The sequence below is a fragment of the Passer domesticus genome, chromosome 5 (assembly GCF_036417665.1).
Source record: "Passer domesticus isolate bPasDom1 chromosome 5, bPasDom1.hap1, whole genome shotgun sequence".
Classification (NCBI taxonomy): Eukaryota; Metazoa; Chordata; class Aves; order Passeriformes; family Passeridae; genus Passer; species Passer domesticus.
The window spans coordinates 19,219,314-19,245,751 of NC_087478.1; the positions used below are offsets into that span (position 1 = coordinate 19,219,314).

The following is a 26,438-nucleotide window of genomic DNA, read 5'->3' on the forward strand; positions in this document are numbered from 1 at the left end:
TTGCTTTAATTTCTGGGCATTCTTTGGCTGTAAGGAATTAATCTGCGGCTGAGAAAGGGGAAAAAGCTGTGTTTCTTTCCTTCAGGAATACTTTCCCTTTGTCAGTGGTGCTTTCTTGTTCACCATATACTGTTAAATAAGAGTAGTCTTTTATTACCTTAGTGAATTTCTCCCTGCCTTGTTTGTACATACATGCATGGACTACTGAGTTCATTGTGGAACCATAAAGCAAATTGCCTCCATACCTTTTAGGTCTACTCTTTACTATTTTGAACCTTTTTTTTTTTTTTTTTTCTACTAAGGCAATCGAAACAACGGATAACTGTGGCTAGTTAGTAGTTCAATCTTTTCTCTATAATGTGGACCATATGAGAAATATCCCATGGGCCTGGATCAAATTGCACTGTAGTGTGAGTCAAGTTGTTCAGTTTGTGAATGACGCTGAGTTTGGCTCACAGGGCTGAAGCCCAGGCAGCTTTGTAACCTGTGTGTCTAAAAAGAGCCAAGTGAGAATGATGGGATTATCACAAAAACAGCACAGATTTTGTGTCGCTTGGATTGAACTCTGAGCCAAATTCAAGGGAAACTAAATGTCAAGAGGTGCAGTGATTTTATTCATACCCATCAAGTGTTTCATTTTTAACTGATTCTAATACCAGATCATGGTGAGATAGTTTCACATTCAGTAAAAGACTTTCCATTGTAAATCTTTTTCTCAGGTCTTCAAATAGCCATCATTTGAAGACTACTTCAACTTTTGTGAGCTTCATGTTATCATGGAAGAAAAACATGTAACAAAATTAGTGTAAGAACAGGATTATCAATTTGAAGCATTATCAAAGTGCATTTTGAGTTTTGTTACCACATGATATATAAAAGGTTTGTGGTTTTGTCTGTAGTTGTCATCCAGTGTGACCATATTTTTGGTAGTAACCAGTCAGATCACTAAGGAAAAAATAGATATTTACAGATGAGCCTGATGCCTGGATTTTCTGTACAGGCAGTGATATAGGCACTTGTTCAGCTTGATCAATTTCATAGGAAGTAAAACTTTTCTCAGGAAAAGGATAAGGTAAATTGTACCCTAGGATGTCCACTGCTCTCCATAGCCTGTAACAGATGTATTGAGAGACTGGTTCAGATGCAATTGCCCACAGTGTGCCTATCTAGTATCAGGTAAAATTACTTCTCTCTTTATTCTCCTCAGAGGTTTAAAAATTTATTCAGGCACGTATAATTTTGTTAAGAATTGAAATAAATAAATGCCTGCACTTGAGAATTAAAGTGTGGGCAATTTGGAGATATTTATAACAGTCAGTCAGGTGTTTAGATATGTAGGCTGAAATCCTCATCTCGTTAAAATCAGTGGGATCCCTCCAAATGTCAGTGCAGGCACAACATTGTTCCTATTTAATGTGGTCCAAATGCAAGCAGAGAATAGAGAAAATAGACCTTGTTAATGTTAAACCTCAGCTCAAGTCAAATGTTGGAAAAGGAACATTGGATGTTTAGCTGATTTCCTAACATAATATGTTGTGCTCTTTTTACTTGAAAAATCAGCTACCATTTCATAAAAATAAATTAGTGTTAGACATTATCTTGAAGGAGATTTAGATATATAGTTAGGCCCCCCTCAAAGTGAATTCCATTGGAGAAATAACCAGTCTAACATCCAAATGAATTGAATGTGCTTGTACTGCATTGGGTGAAGGGTGTACTTAAATTCAGGCACCCTGATTACTCCATTGTCATAAATGAGACCTCTCCAGGAGTGAGAGTGTAAGTGGTTATTGCACTTCTGTAGGCTGGAGCAGAATAATAAAGTTGAACAGAATAATGCAGCAAAACAGAAAATAGAGTGTGTTATGGATCAGGTTTGTTTCTGGGTGCCATGCAACGTGAAGGTAAATATGAATTACTGTTCAGAATCTGAACACCAAGCTAAGTTTAGTTCCCCTGATTCGGCTCTTGCTCTGCTGGCATCATCAATTTCCTGGCTTATAGTACAGTGCAGCCAGGTGTTCAAATTCACTGAAGGCCAAGATTTGCTAAGTTAAAGAACATTGAAAGTAAAACCTAGGTGATGTAACTGCTATTCAAAAGTAAATACACTGTGTGACAGGTATAAAACTGCTGAAGTAAATGGTATTTCTCACTGTTTTTTAAAATTATTTTTTATTTTTTTTCAGAAGTACCTCAGCTGTAGGGCAAAATACAAGGACATAAGCTACTGACCTCCTTTTAGCATCAGGACCAGACATACTACCCTACTCCTCACCATCAATTATGAGCAATTGAAAAACCGCCTCAGAAAAGCTGATCAACCCGTTCCATCAGTGGACATCTTTTGTAAAACACATTTTATGTACTTCTGCTGAGATCTTCTTTTCTACCTACCCACCACATGGTTCTATATTACTTATTGGGCACTGATGGTAGCCTCCAGAAAGTGCAGCTTCAAATGGTCAGCCTCATCCTTTAGCAAGAAGAAAACCTGGATACTGGATAGTAACAACGTCTTCAGAGAAAATGGTATACGAAGGCAAACGGTTGGTTTCCTGCCATTGTTTCTTCCTGTTAACAGCCAAATTCTACTGGATACTCACTCTGATGCAAAGGACTCACGGCCAGGAGTATGCCCACTCCATTCGCCTGGATGGGGACATCATCTTGGGAGGACTGTTCCCTGTTCATGCAAAAGGGGATAGAGGGGTGCCTTGTGGGGAGCTCAAGAAGGAGAAGGGGATCCACAGACTAGAGGCAATGCTGTATGCAGTTGATCAAATTAATAAAGACCCTGATCTTCTTGCCAATATCACCTTGGGTGTCCGTATCCTTGATACGTGTTCCAGGGACACTTATGCATTGGAGCAGTCCTTAACATTTGTGCAAGCTTTGATAGAAAAAGATGGTTCAGACGTGAAGTGTGCAAACGGTGACCCACCTATTTTCACTAAGCCAGACAAGATATCAGGTGTGATAGGTGCTGCAGCAAGTTCTGTGTCCATTATGGTTGCAAATATTTTAAGACTCTTTAAGGTAAGTAACATTTTCTATCTTTTTTTTTAATTTAAAGAACAATGAAATAAGTGAAGTGGTTTTGTTGTCATGCCTTCAAAAAAGAAAGGACACTTTTCACATTCAAAAATCTGAAATGGCTGGTTTGCCCTTTCAAAGCAGAGGGGGGAAAATTACCTAAAAGAAGTGTTTTCAGACTCCACTTTAAGGTACCAACTGCTTCTCTTAAAGTTCTGAGCAATCTTTGAACATTTTAACTCTTTAGGAATTTGTGTCCTTACTTGTATACTACTCAAATTTGCTCCATGTTAAGCATTTATGCTCATCAAGACTGGGTTAGGATTCATTTCTCAAATTTCCAGGAGAATGAAAGATAAGATTTTCACACAAATAAATTTTTTGGAGGACCAGATAATTTCCTGTCATAGGAAGATATGCCAGTAGTAATCTAGTGCTACTGATGTGCATGTCTAGCCAAACAAATGTACTGTAAAATCTTTGATTTTCTTGAAACTTTATCTCCTCCATATTTTCTGCAAGGTAATATTTTTTACAGACTTTGTTATCACTTTGTGAGAGATTATTTTTAGGCAAAAGTTACAATGGCATTTGTTTCCAAAAACTTTATGAAGCTCAGACATTCTAGGTAATGGAAAAGTAAACCTGCCACTTGTAAATTTACTGAGTTAGATGGGAAGATGAGCACATTCTAATCAATCAACTTGGAAGAAAATGATCAGGCAGCACATATTTAATTTTTAATTCTTTGCAATGACAAACAGATGATGGTAAGCTGAGAGCTTTTTCCTATGTGCAGAACAATTGTAACTTATGTCTGAATCTATTACTGTCCTACCACCCACTGTTCCTTTCATCCATTCAGAAATCTTGCCTTATTTCATACAAAATCCACTTAAAGACCATTTCTTTGGCTTTGGTGCAGAAGATTCTGGTAACGTTTAATATTGCTGTTATGTGTTATGAAAAGTGTTGCACTTGTTTTCTAATTGTTGTAACGGAGATTGATTAGTAGTAGAGAAAGACTGGCCTTTTTATGGTTTCTCAGCAAAGTGCATTTCAGTCATTTGAATGGAGGTTTTCGTCCTTCATTTTGGTTCTCCCTTGAAGGAAATAATGGCGGATTTACAGTTCAGTGGAGGAGCAAAGTGACTGCTGGGTTGTGGTCAGGTTTTCCTTTCAGTCTCAAAACTGATGCTCAGCTGCAGTTACTGCACAGGTTTCACAGTAGTGAACTAGTTCTAGCCATACATTTTACTTGTGAAAATCAAGTACACAAAACTGAGCTAAGACTTAAAAAATGTTCTATATGGAGAGCACCTCTGGAGTTGCTCCTGGTGGGGAGGTTTATCTGTCCTGGGAATCATCAGGCATGTTGCAGGAGTTGTCTATTTTTCAGTTCACATCCTTTTTTGAAGTTGCGTCATCCTATTAAATTATGCATATTTATGAAATAATGATAGATGGAATGGTCACTTTAATACCCATTGTAATGCATGTAGACTACAACTTACACCCAGTTTTGAGTTGAATAGGGTTCTATGGACTGATTTAAGAAACTAAGCCTGGTAAGACATGCATTAACTGTGAATTAAGAGCAGCAAGAAGGAAAGAGGCCTATGAATTGTCTAAGATAGCGGCAATTTGTCTTCTGAAACCTTGACAGCTACCTCCTGATTTACATTATGCAATAAGATTGCAAATAACATTCTACTGCAGTCTTAATCAATAGAGGGTCATGTGATATCCCTTCTGGGGAAAGATCTTATTTACCCATTTAATTGATGTAACACAGCTGCTGGCAAAAGGAGGAGACATCTCTTTTGGTTTTAAATATAGATCCTGTACAAATATTCTTAATAATGCAAAAAAATGATAAATTATACCCTTTAATGTCTGATGATGGACCAGCATGTGAAATCTGTTTTTACACTTTCCTCTCAGAAGTGAATCTCTTCCAGAGTAAAGGCTTCTGGATAAGGCTCTGGGTTAGAAGCACAGTAGAAACCACTCACAATGGTTATAGTCAAGAGGATTAGGAAATTAAGGGTAATTTTCCAGAAACTTAGATGTATAATTCAGTTTGGATTGTATTCAGACCAAAGACATAGGCTGAAATTCTCAGCTGAAGCATCCCCACAATATTGTGGCTGAGGACCTGGACCTTGGCCTGTGCTCATAGAAGCTCCAGGCATGAAGTTGTGTTTATTGTATCTTGGTATAGGTCGAGGTGGGACCCTCAGCTGGGGTAAATGTCTGTATTAAAGTCAGCAATCACTATCATGGAAATGCCTATTTCCATTTTATCAAGGATGGGTGTGATTCATCCGTATTTCTGTTTAACAGTGCTATTTAGAAAGTTCAACCTGTAATTTCGAAGTTCAGTATTGCTTTAATACCTGCTCTGAAGTTTCGAAATGCCAGGACTACATATTTTGGAGAACATTATTATCTGACAAAATTTTAATTTGTAATGAAATTGTGAAAAGTATATTATATCTCTCAATGTGAATACACAAAGATAGTCTAAGAAGTGCTACTCTCAGCAGCTTGAACTTTTATGCTGCTATTTTTCTTTTTCTTGCAACTTTTTTTCTTTCTTTTATTGATTTTATGACAGAAAACATACAGGTCAATAGTTCTATCTGATGATCTGGTGGATAGCACAAACTGATAGTAAATGTATTCTTTTATCTCAGTGTTTCTATGAGAAGAGGGGAGGGAGGCCACCACAGAAAATGACCCCCATCTATAGCTTTTCTCCTGATCAAATGGCTTGCCTTGAATTCTTCTCTCTCCTTTTCATTCTGTGAATTTTGAAGTGCCTTGCTGTTTAACAGGTGATTTTGCATTGGTCTTACCCTTAGTAGGTCCAAAAGACCAAGATACAAATTTGGACAGACTAAATTTCACCCACTGATGGTTTTAGACTTTCTAAAGGCACTTTACATAACACTGAAGCATAGAATTGTGTGAAAGTGGACCTGTTATTCCTTGATTATCATCAGGTTGTTGGTTTTTGCCATAATTTTAAGTTGTTTTTATCAGGAAACATCAGGAGTGGGGTGCTTCACAAAGAAAACAGAGACAAGGGACTGTAGACTGGTAGGATCTATTGAGGAACTGTCTCAAGTTAAGCAGCTCTCACTATCACAAAGGAAACCTTTCTATTGACTCAATCATTCAAAATATTGCTCTTACCTCCTTCCTTATATTTATTTTACAGAAATTCTGTTTTCCTGTAGGGTGCTTAGGCATGACTAGATGGGAACTTTCACCTGTTTTGTGTGACATTTAGGAGCATGTGGGTTGTTTCCCAGGCCCCCCAAACTTGGTTTGGAGGAAACAAGAGACTATGTAATTTAGTTCACTTCATGTATTCTGTACCCTGTATTCAAAGCTTCTACTTGTTTAATGTCTGAATAACTTATATCAGTGGTTAAAATCTGCTGGAAAAAGAGAGGTGTTTGTTTATGCTTGTGTCCTCACATTGAAACCCCACACACTATTTCTGCTCTCCTTGGTACACTCCATCTGTCACCTTCACACATCTTCTCGCCAGTGTCACACTAGGAGCAGCCTGGGGAAGATGGTTTGCATGCAAATTGAGATGGGTGGACAGTATGCTTGGTGAATTGTGATCTCAAGCTTTTATGTATATATTTATGTGTATAAGGCCAAATATTTGTCGACAGCTTTATTCCTTCCTTGCCTTACTTTGCCTTGCCTGGCTTTTCCTTGTGTCGCCTTCTGTTTTCATCAGTTTCCCAAGGCTAAATTACTTATTTCCTCTTTATGGTCAAATTTCCTTTTTGCTGCAGAGCTGTAATCCACTTTAGTAGGTGCTGTCTGAAGGGACTAATATTCACTCCATGTACATTTGCCTTATACATTTCATACACGTTTACCTCTAGAGAAGCACAAGTACAAATGACATTACAGAGTAACGCTTTCAACTTTATGGCATCCATCCAAAATGCAAGGGATGGTGTCTTCCAGTAAATCTAGAAGTGAATATATTAGTTCCTGTAGCATTTTGCTTATCCACTTTGATTGTTTCATTGCCTCATTTTGGATTTTAGTGTATATCTTTGCCTGGTAGCTTTGCACAGCTACTAGGGCTATACTTGGATGATGCTATTTTTATGCTTAGTTCCCAGTCTTTTTATGTTTGCCTGCCATTTGGCACTTTTGCTACCTTGTGTTCTAGACCTGCACAGAGCAGCAGACAACGGGCCTCCCAGAAATGAGGGCACTGCCATAGTACAGAGGCTTATCTCACTGAACTTCACAAATGCTGGACTTTGAATTTAAATTGTGGCAATGGAGTGCATCTCATGAAAAGGAATATGATGTAAATAAAATGTGATATCATTTTACCACCTAATTTCAGATACCACAAACATATTTTTGTGAGGAAACCTGAGGCATACACAGATCCCAGTCTAGACTCTATATCTACAGAAATATTTGCACCTCATGAGCATTACAGACTTGAAAGGCTCTAGGAAGATGCAGGAGTCAGTCTGTTCCATGTGTGACTGCAGGTCCTTTCCATAATGGAAAAGCTGTATTATATACTTTAAAGCAGTAAAGAAGAGACTCAAGAATTTTACCCAGCATATTGGTATTCATTCATAAAAAATGTGCTGCACTAATTAAAATATATCCATTTTCTGTTCACTGTATCCTGCTACATGTGTCAATATTTTCCACTGCATACCATTTGAAATGTGTAATAGGATGATTTTTTTCCTGGTGGTTAAAACATATGTGAAAAACTTTGTGTGAATTGTGAAGAAAAAATGTTGTATGTAGAGAGAAGATGACTAAAACATTTTGAAATAGGTGTTAAGATGAACATATTTATTTCACTTTTGTTCTAGATAATATTCACACTTTCTGAATAATTTTTAACTATGAAAGAAACCAATACATCCCATTTAATTTTACAGTGCTTTTTTGTAGCTTAGTAAATGCATGCATCTGTTTAGTGTCTGAGCATCTTGTCTTGTTATTGACTGGCAATACCTTTATTGTAATTATATATTTTTTTCATAATTGAACTTGTTTCACATAGAAGAAACATTCATCTCTCTTTTTATTTCCATGGCAGTAGACACTTGATTATGCAGAAAACCCCTTTTAACTCAACCATGATTCTTCTGTTATTACCAGGTTAAGTGTGTGTGGTCAAGAGAGACAAATACCAGGTCAATGGCAAGATAAAATTATAGGTACAAGAGGTATTTTGCTAGCATCAATAATGAAACAGTTGCCAAATTTTTTAGCTGCAGCCAGAGGAAATAATAGGTTTTCAGATTCTGTGAAAACTGCTAACACTGATTAGCATCAAATTTTATTTGTGCTAAGCTGCTTGAGGCAAGAGAATGCAGAACCAACTTGATGCATTCATTCATTATTTTTCAGTATATGAGTTTCTTAAATACTCCTCTAAAAGTTTAAGAATTTTGGTTTCTCACATTCCTAGATGGAACTATAACCTGTGGTTAGAGCAAAAGGGTAATCTGCTTTTCTGTGTTATTTTCATTTGCTTGTCATTGGTTTGCTACAAGGCTTGAGAAGCATCTTCTGACCTTTTTGTTCTTCTTCTGTAATTTTGATTTGCTTGTGTTTAAGCATTTCACAGGAACAATCAGAAGCTTGATTAACATTAGTTAAATGTTTGAGATGTCTCCCCTGCTTTTGTAGGCATGTTGAAACTGTCTGAAATGTTGAGGGATTTACGTCATTCCATAAGTACAATACATGAGCACCTCACAAAGAGAATGTAGCTGTTAAAGACCAACAATCTGATTTTCTTTCTACTTCCCTGAGGGCAGGGAATATATATCTATATATATGTACACATGAAGGAAACTGCATATACAGAGAAAATGATTTCACCCTTTCATGGCTGACACAGACAATCCACTCCCATATCACATACTCCTTTATTCCTCCAAATCGTGGGTCTGCATGCAAATTACCAGGCTGGAATGATTCCTGACCCATGATGATTTCTGAAGCCTGTCAGAAAACTGGGAGATTTGGCTGGCACAGGTCATGGCCAAGTTATGGATTGTCCTGACAGTCTGACAGTGGAGGCAGCTGAGCTGTTGCTGAGAGATGTGCTCTGAAATAATGTGATTTACCAGCATAGACATTGCTGCTGATCTCTCAGGACAGAGCTCTGCTGATACGTCACACTGACGAGAAGCCAAGACACTGCACGGACCATTGATGCTTTTTCAGTGCTTTACTACTGCAATGTTAGTTTTATTAGCTACAATGAGAACCAAATTAAGATGACTTTTCCCCCCTGGTGTTTAATTGTTTCAGTACAGTAGCAGTTGGACAATATGAATAGTTCTCCATTCTGACTGTCATCAGAAACCAGGCACTATTGTGTTGCAGCCAAGTAGTAGATTTTGTGTGTTTGCTTATTTCCATTCTCATTATTTTCCCTAAAGCATATTGTGCTTTTAGGATTAAATTGGTTTAGAGTGCTTCAATGTATATCTTTGTGCTTCCTAGCATTTATCAGAGAAAAGTAGTCATCAGAACAAAAGTCTTACTGGGGGACACAAATTCCACAGGAATGAATTAAATAGCCAAGAGGAAAATACTCCTCTGGGCTGGAATCTATATGTACTCCCAGCAAGATATTATGTCCCCTATCTCTCTGACAGGACAATTAAGCATTTAAGTGAGGCCTTAAATTAGGAGGCTGTTGGCCCTTGGCTGTCTGTGTCCTCAATAGAAAGAATAAAATTCTTTCAGAAGGGGTCTGGATCAGGTCTGTGAGTGTGGATGCATCTTGTTTACAGAAAGATTATGGGTTGATGCATGCTTGTACTCGCATCAGACAGAATCTCTTCTCACTGGAAGGCTTTGGAAACCTTTGATGGAAGTGATAGGAGGTTTTATGAGATTTCAAACACTCGAGTTTCTTAAACTCTTCCTCACTTTCCTTTGAAAAGCGTTTTATTCATCTCCTTTTCTCTTTCTTTTCCAACACTTTTATTTCTATCTCTAGGTTAATTAAGAAGAGCTACTTTTTGACTGCAGTTGCCAGTATTTTTCAAGTGTCTATTTAATTCTGTAGTCCTCAAAGAAAATTTTTTTCAGACATGCTGAATAAGCAAGACTCTGACTGAGTCTCGGTTTCTGAAGGTTGTGAGGATGAGTGTGTCAGCAGGAGGAAGAGCTGTAAATTAGGGAACTTATGAGAGAGATCTATCTATGAGTATAACAGGAAAAAAGGGAAATGCTTGTTGAAAGATTGAGCTCTGAAGGGACAAGACTCTCTCTCTTTTTTTCCCTCCCTGTAGGATTTCTTGTCTGGCACTTCAGATAGATACTGGGCTCTATCTCTTCTCTGAAATAAACTATTTCTGGTAGCAATGCTGAGATATTCCATGGTATTGTGAGATCTCTCTTACTATTGTATTTCTTTTACAGATTGAGACTGTAGGACACAAGCAAAAGTGATTTCTCTGAGCTGGAATAATTAATCTTTTGAGTTTTGGCTTAAGTTTTTTTCACTGAAGGTAGCTCCACCATTTAGTTATGTAGCAATGGTAGAGGCAGAATCTCTATTCCTTCTTCACTAAGTGCATTTTGCACATAGCTCTTCTAGAAATTGGAAAGTAGCAAAAGTATGATAGCCCATTTTGGGTATCGTTCTATGAAAAGTGCCTGACCATTTCCATAAGACTTTTACTTTGAGAGTGGCTCTGTTACATTTAAAATCCCACTGCAGCTGTCTTGCAGGCAGGGCAAAATTTTGTTAAGGAACTCCATTGCATTCAGGAACACTGATCCCCCTAAAGTGATAGTTACTCTTATTCAGATAAAATTTCTTTGTGTTTTGCTTGCAAAGTGCTGTGAAATAAGGTCTTAGTGGAATTGAGGTCTTAGTGAAAACTTATGACCACAGTTTTACTTAGGCAGGTCATTGGAGCAGCTGTTGATCCTACAATGGCTCTCTAGGCCTGACACTTCAGAAGCAAAGCCCAGGAAATAAACTGAAGAAAGGGCTGGTTTTCTTGCCATTCTGGTTTCTTCTCTGGGTACCCTGTGTATGCTTTGGTTTTATGAGCAGTGCTGAAACACAGAAAGTGCCCTAGAAGAGCTGACTTCCTTGAGGGCAGCCATCTAGACAAGGACTTACAAGACTAGAGGGTGTGTGGTATGAACATACGTGAGGTTGCAGGAGGTCTCCAGACTGGCCTGCCTATTTGGATCATATGTAAATGGACTATTAAATAAAGTGGAGCATGTTGAAATTCAGCACTATATTAGCACTATTGGCTAATAATAGAAGGGAGAGAATATATAGCATATATATGTGTGCTTTTTGTAAAGGATGTTTGCTGTGTTATTATACTACTGTAAATTCATTGGCTGTGAACCACATAGTCCAAACAAACTCTCAAGACAGTGCTGTGGGAGAAGAGAATATATCTTTGCAATCTGAGACAGGAACAAATTTATCATTAGGAGCAGCATAAAAAACCTGGGGAATTCAGACTGTGCTCACTGCTATGGTGTCTGGGATCAAACCAAAACCACAGAAAGAGACAAATCGGCTGTCAGGGTTGATATCATACACTGAATAGAAAGTGCAAAGGCCTTGGAATCCCAAGACTGTGGATGTCTTGCTGCAGGGGCATGACTTGTTTTAGGATTCAAATTTCTGGCTTTCTCTGTGCTCAAGAGAGGCAGACAAGTAGTGTACGTAGCTGTGTTTTTCTGTAGCTGGCTGGATAGGACCTACTTGTTGAATTCTGTTTACTCAAAAGGGAAACAGAGTCTGATTTTTGTGTGACTTTGTGTGCTTATGTGAGGAAGAACCCCCGAGAGAACAATGAATTCCAGGGAAGCCAGTAAATTATACCAATCTTAAACTGGATGTATCTAGAGGCAAATAATGTCCTATGTCCATTAAATATCCTCTCATCACTGTTAGTAGGCTTTGTATTTGAGTAGCGTTTGTCCAGCAGGCACATAGAAAAAGTGAACATGGGTCCTCTATTGCTTTATGTAATTTTTAGCTGTGATTATGTTGATGCACTTTTAGTAGCAGTCTGAAAATAGATAGGAATATGTTCAATTAAAATAGATTTTTCTCTTTGTTTGGTATGGGACAATAATGATCTTGGGGGAACTGGCAATTTAATCTCCACAGACATGCTTCTCCAAATAATAATTTTATAATATGGATGAACTACAAACCTAAAACTCCAAATTCCACTCATAAAGAGGAGTTAGTAGAGCACAGGCATTTATAGCTAGAGCTAGGATATCGTTTCAGGAATTAAATTTTGGGCTGATTATTTGAAAAAAAATATTGCCAAGAAGTACTCTCTTATATCTTGTCTAAAGTTTAATCCAGTTCTGTATAAGAAATTGCCAAATTTCCTACTTCCTAGCTTTCTGAGAATTGGATTGGATAGAAGTATAAAAATATACATTTTTATACCAGTAGAAAAAATATCTAGGTAAAGTAGCCAGTGTTTTCCACTCCTAAATTTGATGGTTCTGCTTGCCATCTTTTGTACAACAAAGCACAGGATTTAAAAGTCACCAGCTGCTATATTTGCTTTCCAAAGTGTGAAGAAAACATGTATTGTCCTGAGGATTAAAGGGCTGATTCTCTTTGTGCTCAGTTCAGTCTGAACTGAAGTGTTTGTAATGAAAGTAAAAGCTATTAAAAAGCATGAAACATGAGAGAAAAATAATGTGTTTATGTCTTCTTTGTTGGATAGGATTTGATGATGCCCTTAGAAAGTTTTAAGTGTAAGCATTTGTCTTATTAACTGGCATTTCTTTTGTGCATGTTGCAAACACTTCCACTTGCAAATCCTAAGTGCAGTCAGAGCTCGTTTCAACCCACTGGGAACTGTTTTGCCAAATATCATCTGAACAACAAAAACTCATCATCTGTGAGCTAGTTCACATCTCCAGTACTAACTAAACAGCATTTTGGAAACTGGATGTGTAGGATATTAGAGACTACAAAAAAAAATTTCTAGTGCTAGTTTTGGTGATTGGGATAAGACAGGAAGGTAGCTGTGCTGTATATGGGAGCATGAAAAACTTGCAGTTGGAACAGATGCTGAGAGGGCCCTGTGACTCAAGGTATGATTTCCTGACATTCCTGCCAAGTTTCAAAGCTTATGTTTTTTTTTCCCCTCTTCTTATTTCTATTTTTGGGCTGAATAGCAAAGAACTTGTGCTTTGGGAATGAAGATTCACCATTCTAGTTATACCTATTTTGTGTGTCTGCATGCACGCCGAATAATTATTCTGGCCCGCAGGAAAAAATGAGAGTAAAGATGTAAAAAGCTGATGAGAATGCAGGGTATTTTTGGTATGGATCACATAATCACTTGGCTCAATGGCAAGCTGCAAAGCTTTGTGTGAGTGTGACAGACTTCCCTTGCTGTGTGGTAGTGCTCGTTGAAGCCTCACGTCCTTTGTCTTGCCTCAGTACAGTTTTTCTCGGTGACCTTGGGCAAGTAACAGAGCAGCGAATCCTCAGCCCGAGCTCTGGAGGATGCCTGTGGAGCTGAGTGCTCCAGGGCTCTGGAGGGCTGATGTCCAGGCTCACTGCCCCTGCTTCCCTGCATACAGCACTTCTGGGGCTGAGGGGATTTGTATAAAGGCTCCTTGATAATCAGATATAAGAGTAAGGGATGGGGGCATATAAGCACTTCAGATAGCTAGTCCTTAACGAGGGATTCCTTGTATCCTCTTACATGGTTCTCTCCCCTGGGTTTTGCTATGAAAGGAGATTATCCAACTCGCAGTATGGTTTAAATATGCAAGTCATCAGTCTCAGGAGCAAGTGGTGAAGTCTGCCTGACCTGCAATCAGAGGCTGTACATCCCCCTTAGGAAACCATGACAGTCAAAGAAACAGAGCTCCAGAGTCAGGAAAAGGTATTTGGATTTATTGGCCAATAATATTAAAATTGTTAAAATTAATATCTGAAACCTATATTAGGGTGATTGGGAAAAAATGAATGTATGTCATTTTTATGACAAAGCATGAAATTAAGTAGTGTGGAATTAAAGGAAGTTGAGATAGGTATGTGTGCAAATCTACTAAGCTGAGAGGACTTGTATTCTTAAATGTTGGAGAAGAGAAACAACCAAAATAGTTTTGTAAAAGACTTGCTAGCTGAACATTATGCCAGTATGTTGCTTGGTGTCTCAAGAACCATTTTTTTCCTCTCCATTTTTCATGATGATTTCATTAGAAGTTTCTTTGCTTATCTCTAAATTGAGTAAAAATCCCTAAGAATAGGCAACTTCTGGTAGCTCTGTGGTGAACAACTGCCTCATTTATTTACCAGGAGCTAAGAGGAAATTCCACACCTTTTAGAAAAGGTGATTCCTAATTTTAAATTGCCTCCTTTTCAGTTGTTTTTAATGTACCCAAAGCAAGAATACAGTATTGTGAGCAAGGCCCTGCAAATACAGCTGAGCGGAAACTACACATTTTATTCTCCACCAAAATGATAATATTTTACTGAAACTTGGGGGCTTCTTTTTTAGGGTTGGGTTTTAATTTCTTTTTTTTTTCTTTGTTTATTTGTTTTCTTTTTATTTTGGAGATTTTATAATGTAAAATAAAAGTGATAGGTTTGAAATGTCAGTCTTGGGTACCATTCATTAAATGCTGGTACCTCTCTTACCCCACTGTTTGCTCATGACTTAAACAAGGTTCTTGAGCAAATTCTTTTGGATTCAGAGAAGGAAATCAAATAAAACTTAGGAGGTGGCATAGCTCAACTCCAGTCCCCACAGACACAGACAAGACTGCTTTATGGTAAAATTATGAGTTCTGGACACAGAGGGTGAGAACTCTGCAGAAACAGGGCTGCCTTGATATGCTGTATGCAATGAACTTCCACCCTGTGTCTTTTCTTTTTGCCAGAACACGTCTTTTCTCACCAGTCTGCTGTGTGCAGGACTTTCCTTGGAGAGCTCTAATCTCAGAGCTGTTTGTTAAAACAGGTCTCTAATGGTGCATCTTCTTGAAAACTCTTGCCTGCTCTTCTACCTCTAGACAGCTGGATGCATGTGAATGTTGCTGTTGCCAGATGCTGTCTATTCACCGATGATAAGCTTTCACAATGGGAAAATTTTACTTCATCCATGCTAAAATTCATTAAATGTTCATTAGAGTAATGATTTGAACTTAGCTATTCCCATTCCTCACTGAATACTGGACTATACAGTGAATTACTCTCAGGCGGGTCCAATGGAAGTTTAATTGTTTGTGAAAACATGAACAGCTTCAGCAGGAGGGACTTTCATGTCCAAACCCCCTATAACTCAATGGTTAGTTGTTCCCAGCTGAGTACTTTAACCACCAGGCTGTTAAGTATAATTCAGGCAGCTACTGCAGCCTCATTTTTCCTTTTGGAACATGCTTGTGCATTGAGAGGTTAAAGTACCAAAAAAGAAAAAAAAAAAAAAAAGGAAAAAAAAAAAAGATACATGATGAGAGAGACCAGAACCAAAGGAAAACCTTTTAAGAAGTCCTGATAAATGCCATGGGGAGTAAATGCCTAAGAGTAAAGCACATTTGAATATTAAACATTTCTTTATAAGGTTTAGCCAGGGATTGTCAATATTTTTCTTAAAGACTAAGCTTGAAAGTCTTGGCCAGAGAAGTAACACAAAATTCATCTCCCCCACATCTTCAGCTACCTAGCTGAACATAGTTCTCAAGGACAGACCTTGGGATTTTTATGAATGACTGAATTGTCCCACATGAGTCTGAAGTGAAGTGGACTTCTGGAAGTGCCAATGTATATTTGATAGTCATAGATGAAGACACAGTGATTTTTCAAAGACTGGGAGTTTCTAACCACCTCCTGCCATACAGCACTGATCATCTCAGTTCTGAGCTGTCTAAATGTCAGGCATCTCCTTCGGTATTTACGGCTGATATCTCTGCAGTGCAAAACCCTTGTTTCATTTACTTACTCCTATAAAATGTGGATGGTTTTTGTTCGTGGTGTACAGGCTTGTAACTACTTTTGATTTGTTTTACATGTAGGACTTTTTAGAAGGGGTGTAGAAATTTTTGTTTTGAATAGAGAACATTGGAGGACACTCCCACAGCAGCTATTGACAGTGATATTTGTCATTCTTTCATTCTTCAGACTGTTGTGAATATTTTCGTTACTACAGTTATTTAGGCAGACTGATTCATAATAATAAATAATGTATTTAATCTCGCAGTTCCTATTTGCAGCAGTGCTCCATATTCCTCCCTGTAATACACTACAGAACATTCAAATATTAAAACACATAGAAAACGAATCATAAAAGTAATGCAAAATAGTCCAGTTATTTGTTTTATTTTCCTATGATGGAAGCTTTTTTTTCTGAATCCAACATACTAGACTGTCTAAACAGTGATGTGGCATTCCTTAACTGAAGCCTCAGGATGTGGAGAGGCCAGGAGGAGGCAAGGGCAGCAGCATACAGCCAATATTTCTGCAAGTCCTAATTAAATAATACAGTAGTAGAATTTACTTGGGACATTTTTCAGGTCCACTGACTGAAAAATAATGAAGTTGTGGAGTTGGATGTCTATATGAATCTTCCTGATTTTATTAAGTGATTCTGTTCTAAACACAAATGGTGAAAAAAGTAAAAAAACATTATACACATACTTATTCCCACTTTATAAGAGCTGAATTCTGCTCTATCTGCATGATGTCAAATGCCAAGAAGAGCAAAAAATGATGGCAGGAGCCTGAGAGCTGAGTGCAGGCAGTGCTCTGCAGTGCCAGCTGTCACCCCTGGGCACTGCACCAGGACACCTGAGGAGATGAGAAATTCAGTATCACTTGATTGAAGTTGCTATACATTTGGTCAAATAGAGCTGCCCTAAGCCTCAAACCACCTAATGCCCATGCTAATATTAACATCAAATTTTACTGGCAATGTATCAAACAGGGTCCTTGCTTTGGTTTACAAAAACCAGCCATGTGTGATCTTTAATGTGCTGGAGCAGCCTACCCTTAGCCAACGAGTTAAAAATCACCCACCCTGCCTACAGTGGCAGGTTGTCCTTTGTGCCAGCTGCCTGTGGCAGCTGAGCTCTGGCTTTGCAGGACACACATCTCAGTACCCTGGACCAAGGGCTCTCTTGTGGGTATAGGCTCAGTTTCCATCCACTGCAGTGGGAGTGCCTGAAGCTGCTGTAAGGGCATGAAGTGACTCACTGAAATTTAGTGCAGAATGATACGTGACATTTCCTCTTCCTTTGGTTACTGCTGGAAAGCATTACAGAATGGTGTCAGTTAAGAAGCATTTATTTTTACCTTAGGAAAAAGTGAAAGGAATACTTAGGTCTTTTCATCACTGTTTGGGCTAGTGCAGCACTTTGGCATGGATGGTGATCATAGGAATGACTTAAAATTCTCACTAACAAACTTTGATAATAATTCTGAAAAGTGCAGCTACAGACCTGTCCTAGAAAATCTTAAGAGCATTTAATATATTCTTAAGCAAAGGATTATCAGGTAAGCACCAGTAGAAAAGCAAAGTTAGTAAAATTCTGCTGCTAATATAACTGAAAGTAACATTACTTCTGTGTATCCTTGATCATTTTACAGTGCTACATGTGGAGGTTTTTTTGAAAATGATTTAACTTGCTGCAAATGATGTCTGAACTGGCCATCTATCACTGCACAGTTTGTCTGCAGTGCTTAGGAATTTAACACACAGAGTGACAAGTGTAATTACATGCTTGTGAAACATATGCCATAATTTATGGATATTAAGCAAGTATAAACAAGAGATCAAATCCTAGTGTAAGCAGTCATCCAAGAAATCGTCTTGACATTTATTTCATTAAAATCTTTCTTTCAGTATGACAGTCAGAATACCTGAGTTGCACTCACAGCACATCTGCAGATACTTTCCAATTATTGCATGTTTGCAAAGCAAAGGATCAGATACATGCACTCAACTAACATTTAATTTTCAGTTACATTTCACACATGTGGTTATGTAGGTGTTTATCATGCTTATTATTATTATCACCATCATTATTATTGCTATTATTATTAATCTCCCACAGGTGATTAATATACAGCACTTAAATAGCAACAGCCTTTTTCACCTGTTTACGCTGTGTGTTAACGTTACTGTAATTTAAATTAGAAAACTGACTAAAAAAGGCTCAAACCCTAGAGAGCTGGTGGTTTGTTCACTTGAGATCCTGCTAGGAAACGAAGCAGAAAAAGAGGAGTGAGACGTGCTGGGTGAGATGTCCCCAAAAGATTGGTGCTGTATATGGTAGGTGTACTCACAGGTGTGAGCATGGGAGCAGGCTGGGCACTCAGACTCCCAGCTGGGGTCTTCCACACCCTCTGGCTTACTGCAGTGCTTGGAAGGCAGTGGGGTTGCTAATATTGTGTAGATTGTAAAATTGATTTTTATTTCCTGTTGTCAGGAAATGTCTTTATATGCCTTATCCCTCCTGCTAAGTGGTGCTCTATTCCATGAGCACTGCCAGGGAACTAGAATAAGCCAATATTTTGAAAAGAAGGGAAAAAGAAGGCGAATCTGGCAACCAGCCCCTGCCAGGGGCAAAATAATATAACTAATGTAAACCAGTATTAATGTACAATGAAGTATCTTGAATGCCAGCCCACATGGAGGGATGGAAAATAGGTCTTGCCAAATTAACTTGAATGTCTTTTTAGCAAGACTTTGAGTTGTAAAGATAACAGCATTGACTTCTGTAAATCTCAGAATCACATGCCATTCTGTGAGGTACCTTAAACATACTTTATTTAATAAAACCATCATAATTATATATTTAATATTGTCAATTTTATTTTTTTTACACTGATAGTTAATTAGGTAGTTTGGGGTTTATCTGGATAAGCTTATGCTCATGGATGGAAAGGAAAGTCCACAGGGACAAGTCCTTCTCTGCTAGCTGCTGCTGATATTGCTCTTATGCCAATGCCTGTTTCTCTTAAGGAAATGTTTTCTTACCAGGTTGCCAGTGCTGCTCTACAGCCACTCTAGGCACTCCTTTCCTGATTATGAGACAAAAACTGAAGGGTTTTTGCAGCCAGTTTTCCTTGAACCTTTTTACTTATCCAGCTTGTTTCTAAGGTTTTCAAGGAATATTGTGAGACATAAACAGAGCATACTGGTGGGAGCTGAAATCTCCGTATTAGCCAGGTCTCTGATGGCCTTCGAGTGAGATGAGCGATTGGGAGGAAGAAGGAGAGAACATGTGAAAGCAAAAAAAATGAGACTGTGTCAGGGAGGAAGCCTATGGAGAAAATTGCAAATACACCTGGTCTCTGTTGGTAATGCTATCTTGCATTCCTAGCATCAGCTTAGCAAGATGATACCAGTTGTATCATTTGAATGTATTGTTTTCCTGTTAGTTCAGTCAGCTGAGCTATTTCAAGGTATGCACACTGAGACAAAAGAAATACAATTTGCGGGTCAAGATTATTCATGTTATGTATCCTGCAATATAAAATTCTGTCTCTATAACTAAAACCACAAGTAGTTTAGGAAATACTGACTTGATCGAGAAGTTGTTGCTAAAATTGTCCTGTAGCAAGTCTTACCAAAATCACGATGATTTATCAAGAGATTAGGAGAACAGCTACTGCTTAGTTTGTGATTTAATCCTAATTATTGGTACTACATGCAAAGTTTTACAAGACTAGTCTGGAAGAATATGTGAAAATTAGTCATAGAATCACAGAATATATTCTTGAAATTCAGTGGATAGAAAGCAAAATTGTCAGGGTGTGGTACTGTCAGGGCACTGCTATTGCAGCAGGAGGCTGAGGACAGAAGACACATCTGTTTCAGCCTGCAACCACCATGTGAGCAATACTAACTTACTACTGCAATACTGTGGCCTGCAGGGTCCTGAGCCAGAGGACTGTTTAAAAGATTAATTGGCTGGAAAGCATTCGGCACCTGAAATCTATCTCTGCTGCTTGACTTCAGACAGATAAAGTCTCAAGATTCTTCCCACTTGAAATGTCTTTTTTTGGGCTGGAAACAGTGCATTTCCTCAAACAGACAGGAAGTATGCTTGTTTATAATTTATAATTGTTTGTCTTGAGCAGATGTACTAGGTATCAGAAAGTAATTTGCCCAGTTTTCTACATTTATTCAATGTTTTCAAGAATACAGTTATTCCTGAAGAGGGTATTAACATCTCATTTGATTATTCATTTCACCTGGGAGGTTTCTGGTACATGCAAGGTGATGGGAAGATAAGAGATTGCAAAAATCATAGTCCCTCTGCAACATTCTTTTGCAAGGGAACGACTACTATTAATGTGGCTGTCTTAGCCCATTCCCTGTAACATAATAATATCAGCCCTTTTCCAGTACCATGAACCTTATTGGAACAAACAAAATTTGCTTTGGGAATCTCTAGCTTTAACAGGGCATACTCATTATTCCTTAGCTGTTCTTCTAAAAGCTATTGGGTTTTAAAGTACTTTGCATCACTGTAGAACTGGCTGCAGAGCAATTGAGCGTGGTGTAATTTGCCACCAGGCTCATTACGTTTTTGGCTCTTTGAGATCTTTCTCAGCTACACCTCTGGTATGCCTCAGTAATACTTTTAAGAAGTCCATCATGTGAGTCTTGGATTCATCTGTATGTGCCGCAGTTTGGGTCTCACTGCAACCAAGAGCATGACCGTGATCCAGTGATTGTGCTCAGAACATCATCCTGTGTTTCAGAAGACTCAGAGGCACTGGTGTGTGATAGGCTGTTAATCTCTTTTGTTCAACTAAAACAATGTTTACCTTTCATGGTAATAAACATTGAGGCTATTAGGTAAAGAGGAGATTGGTCACAGACAAGCATTCCTGTGTGCTGGGGGACCTGCTTTTGCTCTTGTGCACATCTTGACAGTCAAAAATTTTCAGACCTGCTGTTTCAGACGTGCAGTTCATTTTTTTTTTCCCTTTTCAGTTCAAAAAGTAAAGAATTTAGGAATTAAATTTGAAGAAAAAAATCAAATACATACTGCAGTATCCATTCAAATTCGCTCTTTTCACTGTTTACTAAAAAAGCACAAAACACTGTTCTAACTTTTCTCATAAGCCAAGGAAAGACATAAATCTTTATTATCTCTGTACCAACCTTTCCTATCTCTGATCTTCTGTATGACTTTTAATGTTTGCTTGCTTCATAGGACCCATTTGAAGATTTATTTCTTTAAGTTTTAAAAATGAACCAAACAAGTACTGTCTGTTTAGTTTGCTCATGGAAATTTATACATGAATGGAAAATAGAAATTTCAATGTACGTGACTAATAAATTAGCAGTCTGTGGTCCAGAGAGAAATGGAAAATTGCAGCATTAAATCAATTTTATGTGATAACCTAACAAAACAACAGATTGTTTGGGGTACTTGAGGTAACCACCTTTCCCTGATAATATATGATTTTCAGTAGCACTGAGCAACACATTCTTCATCAAGTTTATAGTGAAAATTTCTGACAGTGGCAGGTGAGGAATTAGTTTTGAGGATGATGTCCTTCTGGTGGCTCATGCTGAGAATGATATTATTTATATTAACTGGCAAAATAGCCTGGCAGCACACAGGCAATTACCTCAATTTTATGTTTAGTGCTCTTCTCATAAATCTGTGTAATGATGGCATCTCTGTTATGAGCTTACATTAACTTACTGGTTACAGTAATTCTATTGAAACAAGTAAATGTCCACTCTGTGATGAAGCTAGTACAATTATGGTATTCCAAATAAATAATGTCTTGAGCTATATATATATGAGAAGAACAGATCAGGGTTTTATGAAAGGAAACATTAATTGCACAATTAAGTAGAGCTTTGGTAGTGATTTTCCTTATGTGAATTTTGTTCTCTGTAAGGATTTTTTTCTCAAGAAGGCAAAGTGTTAATTGTTAATTTCTTTTTTGTCTGCATCCTGTCCTCCCAAAGTGGTGTTTAAAGTCATTAATGGAGGTGAAGCAAAATGCAGTATATGGTACCTTGGTACTACCAAAACCCCTTTATTCCCCATAATAGCTTAATCTGAGATGATCTGTTGAGATGCAAAGGGAGAAGATCTGCTGATTATCTTGCACTTTTGTGAGGTACTTGTTACTGACCACTGCCAAAGAAAGACCTCTGGTTTGTCCCAACATGCTATGTAAGAGGACCTGCAGATCTTTGGTGGGTGAATTGTGTGAAGCTGGAATTTATGAGTGTCCAAAGTGTTAGGCCAAGTAGTTACTGGAGTCACACTCCAAGTAAAATTAGCTTTGTACTTTGTCAGCTAATATATGTGTGCTTTTCTTACAATATATTGAAATAGTTCCTTGGGCATCATGGCAAGATGGGAAATGGGTATCCTTGTATCCTTTCAAATATTCCCATATTAGTTAATAGAGAGGAACTTTAGCTTCAAGTGTCTTAGGGGAAAAGTTAAGTTCCAAAAATATTTTCTTCTTCCATGAACATAAGAAATTTATCTCAGTGTGCTGACCTTGGCTGTGTACACTTGAAGCAGATCCATTGAAGTAAAATTAACTTATGAATTACCCAATCTGATGAACTACCTGACCTGCTAAGTACCTGCAAAAAATTCATTCAGGTATTTTTTGTCCAGAGTGCTTTATTATCTGGTGGTGAGTGCTTCATTATCTGATAATAACTGCTTGGGCTGAGCTGTCAAAAGATTTTAACAGAAAACATTAGAAAAATTCAGAAATCATCAATTACAGGCATTTGACCTACAATTCAAATTTGGCCAAAGCCATTGCAAAATGAAGTAATGAAGTCAGATTTGCCACAGGCAAGGAGTGAGACAGACTACTAGAAGACTCTCTGCCTAGATTTAAAAACAGTGGTGGTCATTTACTTGTGAGTTCTGAACAGATGGTTTCTATGCTCTTGAGACAAATTTTCAAGTGTGGCATTTCAGCAATACTGCAGTTCTTGGGTTAATATCAATGAGAAAGGTTTGGAGTCATACCCTTTTAATAAAAAATCCATTTTTTCCTTGACAATATCCTCAGGTATCTTTCTGGTTTCACTGCTGAGCAACAGCCCTATTAGGATGAACTTCTGGCTTGATGCAGGGCATTTGGTGTGGCTGGGAATGCTCTGTCATCACCAAGGGTTATGCTAAAGGGTTTGGCAGCTTTGAAAGTAGTGTGGAAGCCTCAGGTAGTCAAACATGTGGAAGGAGTTTGAAAGGTTTTGCTTTCACCTTCTCTCAGCCTTATAGTTCACATGATAGCTTTGGGAAAGGTACAAACCAAAGTTGCTGCCCTTTTTTAGAGGAATGGGTACTAATAGGGATTTTGGCTATAACATGAGGCCAGGACTGAAATTCTAGCTGTTATCATTCACTTTCTGGGTGGCAGCTGGCAGGTGAGTGAATATCACAGGACCATGCTGAAGGATATGGTCTGTATTTGCTGGGTGAGGTAGCTTCAAACATGGAGAGGGGTGAGAGAAGATGGTGACATTGGTGTAGCAGTAAATAAAAAGAAACAAATTTAAATCCACAGATCTTAGAAAAAACAGAGGATAATTTTTGGGTTCCTCCTGTTTAATAGTAACAACAACAATAACAACAACAACAATAATAATTATTATTATAAATAATAATAATAGTAATAATAATATGGCTGCAATTTCAATGGGAGAAGTGTCACTGTGTCAAGTTACATAGCATAGAAATTAAAGTTGCTGCTGTGTTTGACATGAGTAAAGTTTTTTCCTTAAAGGGTACCCTTTTGAAAATAGATTTTATCTCTGCAAAGGCAGAAAAGCAGATTTAATATCCTACAGCATTCAGAGACACTGTGAGGTTATTACAGTAACTTGTTTATCATTTCATCGAGAAATGTTATTCACTGAACTGTCTGGGCCTCTTCTTGTCAAAGGAATTTGTCTCGGAAATAGAAGCACAATGGAACTCCGAAAGCTCTGCTTTATGCAATGTCTAGTTCTTCTCTGGTTTTATTTCTGTTATGCTTTTCTCCCTAATCAGATGAAAAAGTCTTCCTACCCTAGGAGATCCTTTCCCCTGAAAGATCACTTGATAACCTTAAGCCTTCCATGTTAGTGAAATGACTGGTTTGCACCTGTATTATTGCATGCAGTTTGAAAAGTTACTGCATTTTCTAATGTTGATGTGCCTATAGTTTGCTGGTCTCACAGATGAAGCTATTTTTGAACTTTTTTTGACAATCATGTTTTCTGGGAAACACCAATACAAAGGCAAAATAAAGGGAAAGGTAGATTGTAGGCAAGTGTTCTTTGACTTAAGATATTTTACAAATAAGACAGGAGTAATGTATGTGTTACTAAATTCCCGTAAATCCCTGACATCTATTTTGGAGCTATATTAAATTGCATTAGCATCATTATTACCTTCACCCTTGCCAACATGTCTGTGATTGCTGCAGCACAAAAGCCCAGACTGGAGACAGACAATACTAAGAAACAATAAGTAAAAGGTGAAAGAAAAAGAGAGTATTATCTGGAGTCGTGGTTGCCAAGCTGGAGAAGGGAATGCTTTTGAGCTGAGGATGGCATTGAAAGATAAGCAGGTGAACCTTCACACATGAAAAGTAGAGCAAGAAATGTATTCCTTCCAAATAGCGTAATTGCTTCCAATTTTCAAATCTGTGAGATTCTAAAAAATGATCTGAAGTGGAAAAAGTAGAGAATTGGAAGGGGTAACTGTGCAGTTTGGCTCTCAGAAATGACTCAGAGTTATACAAGGTTTTCCAGAAGAAACTAAGATAACTTGAAAAACAGATTAGAGACAAAGGGAGCTAAAAAATAAATAAGATATGTATACAATTAAACGTGACCTAAAAAGACCCAGGGAATTGAAGTCCTTTCATAATATTGCCTTTAGCAAGAAATTGAAAGAAAAGGAAGGCTTGGAAATTAGAAGACGTTTAAGATCATGTAAAAACAGCTAGTGATAAAAAAACAGATTTGGGAATACTTGGAAAATACAGAGACAAATCAGTCATTACAAATGATGCTTAATCACTGAGACTCTCTAAATATCTGACCACTTACAAAGACCAGTAACAACAGGGATGGCACCAGAGACTCGGGAAAAGAAAAGGCATTGCCCAGGATCAGGATAACAAATAGATAAAGTGTGCTGTCTGATAAAGCTGTAGAAAGGAACAGGGTGATTTCATCGTGCTCTCGCGAAAGGATCACAACATGAAGGATAGAGACAGCAGTTTATGTCAAAATTTGTGTGATCTTTCACCTATATTTTTCTTATTATGTGAACACATTAGAACAACATTCTAAGGTGAACAACAGAAATTATTGTGGTCTGGAGAAATCATTGGTAGGAAAGATTTAAAGAGCTAAAGTAGTACAGCAGTTGTACAGTGACTGAGAGAAGAAAATGAAGCAAAAAAAATGACTACTTGGAAAATTTGAACACTGAGATGAAAGAAGAACAGAGGTATGTCACCTTATAGGAGCTTATAAGGTCATAGAACATTACCATGAGACTTTGTCCTGGCTGAGAAACAGATAAGGAAATTCCATAAATCTCAACCATCCCTATTTTAAGTAGGTCAGATCTGTCAACACTTAGTTCAGCTTAACCAGTAAACAATATCATAGACCTCTGGAAATCAGGATTAAGCATAAATCCTGATGGTGAATGAAACTGGATGATCTTGTTCCTTGTAAAATATGTACAAAATTGGTTTGGACTATTTGGTCTCTGTTTTTCAACCTTTTTATTTTTATTTTTATCTTTGTGCCAGTAGCTCACGCCTATGCTGCAAAGTATGGTGCCCTGGATGGCCAATACCTGGCCCAGGTTGGTTCCAAGTTGAGACTGAACACAGCTGGTAGCTGTTGAATGAAGCCAAAATGGTGCCACAGGACTTGCTGTTGTTTCTACCATGTAGATGATTGTATACCAGGACAAATCTATCCTTAGCCTTGTTATGTTTATTCCAAAAGCTGCAAAAAGACTTTTAAATAAGAGGAACTGGCATAATAGCATCCAGACTTTGGATGGTGCTTGAGCACCCTTTGTGTCATGTAACTGTTCGACTCTTGGGGAGCAAGAGAAAGGAATTTGTGGGTGTCTCTGAGTGAAAGAAATGATGTGTGTGATGAGGTCAGACAGAAACACATACAGATAGGGTTCATGTTTCCAGCTTTTAGAAAGCTGCTGGGAAATCCATATGCACTCCTAAAAGGGAGACACTTTCTATCTCATTCCTACTGAGTCTCTCAGTGAAGACTATTGTATCTCTACTGTGCAGCAGATCTGAAATTACCAGCTTAAATGCCTAAAAAACTATTTAATGGTCTGTAACGTTTAAGAGA

General features: G+C 37.9%; 2 protein-coding genes across 5 annotated transcripts in view; both read left to right on the plus strand.

The window, feature by feature from the left end:
* The window catches only part of ZNF800 (zinc finger protein 800), a 50,367-nt gene extending 48,049 nt beyond the window's left edge, over nucleotides 1-2,318 (plus strand). The window contains exon 8 of one of the 2 annotated variants that reach the window (XM_064422223.1): nucleotides 2,190-2,318. In XM_064422223.1, coding sequence (XP_064278293.1) covers nucleotides 2,190-2,234 — 45 coding nt within the window. In that variant the 3' untranslated portion in view covers nucleotides 2,235-2,318. The remainder of the gene's footprint in view (nucleotides 1-2,189) is intronic. The other variant, XM_064422225.1, reaches the window with a different exon arrangement.
* A 209-nt stretch (nucleotides 2,319-2,527) lies between these two features.
* The window catches only part of GRM8 (glutamate metabotropic receptor 8), a 303,263-nt gene continuing 279,352 nt past the window's right edge, over nucleotides 2,528-26,438 (plus strand). For all 3 annotated transcript variants that reach the window (XM_064422214.1, XM_064422213.1, XM_064422215.1), the window contains exon 1: nucleotides 2,528-3,039. In XM_064422214.1, coding sequence (XP_064278284.1) covers nucleotides 2,530-3,039 — 510 coding nt within the window. In that variant the 5' untranslated portion in view covers nucleotides 2,528-2,529. The remainder of the gene's footprint in view (nucleotides 3,040-26,438) is intronic.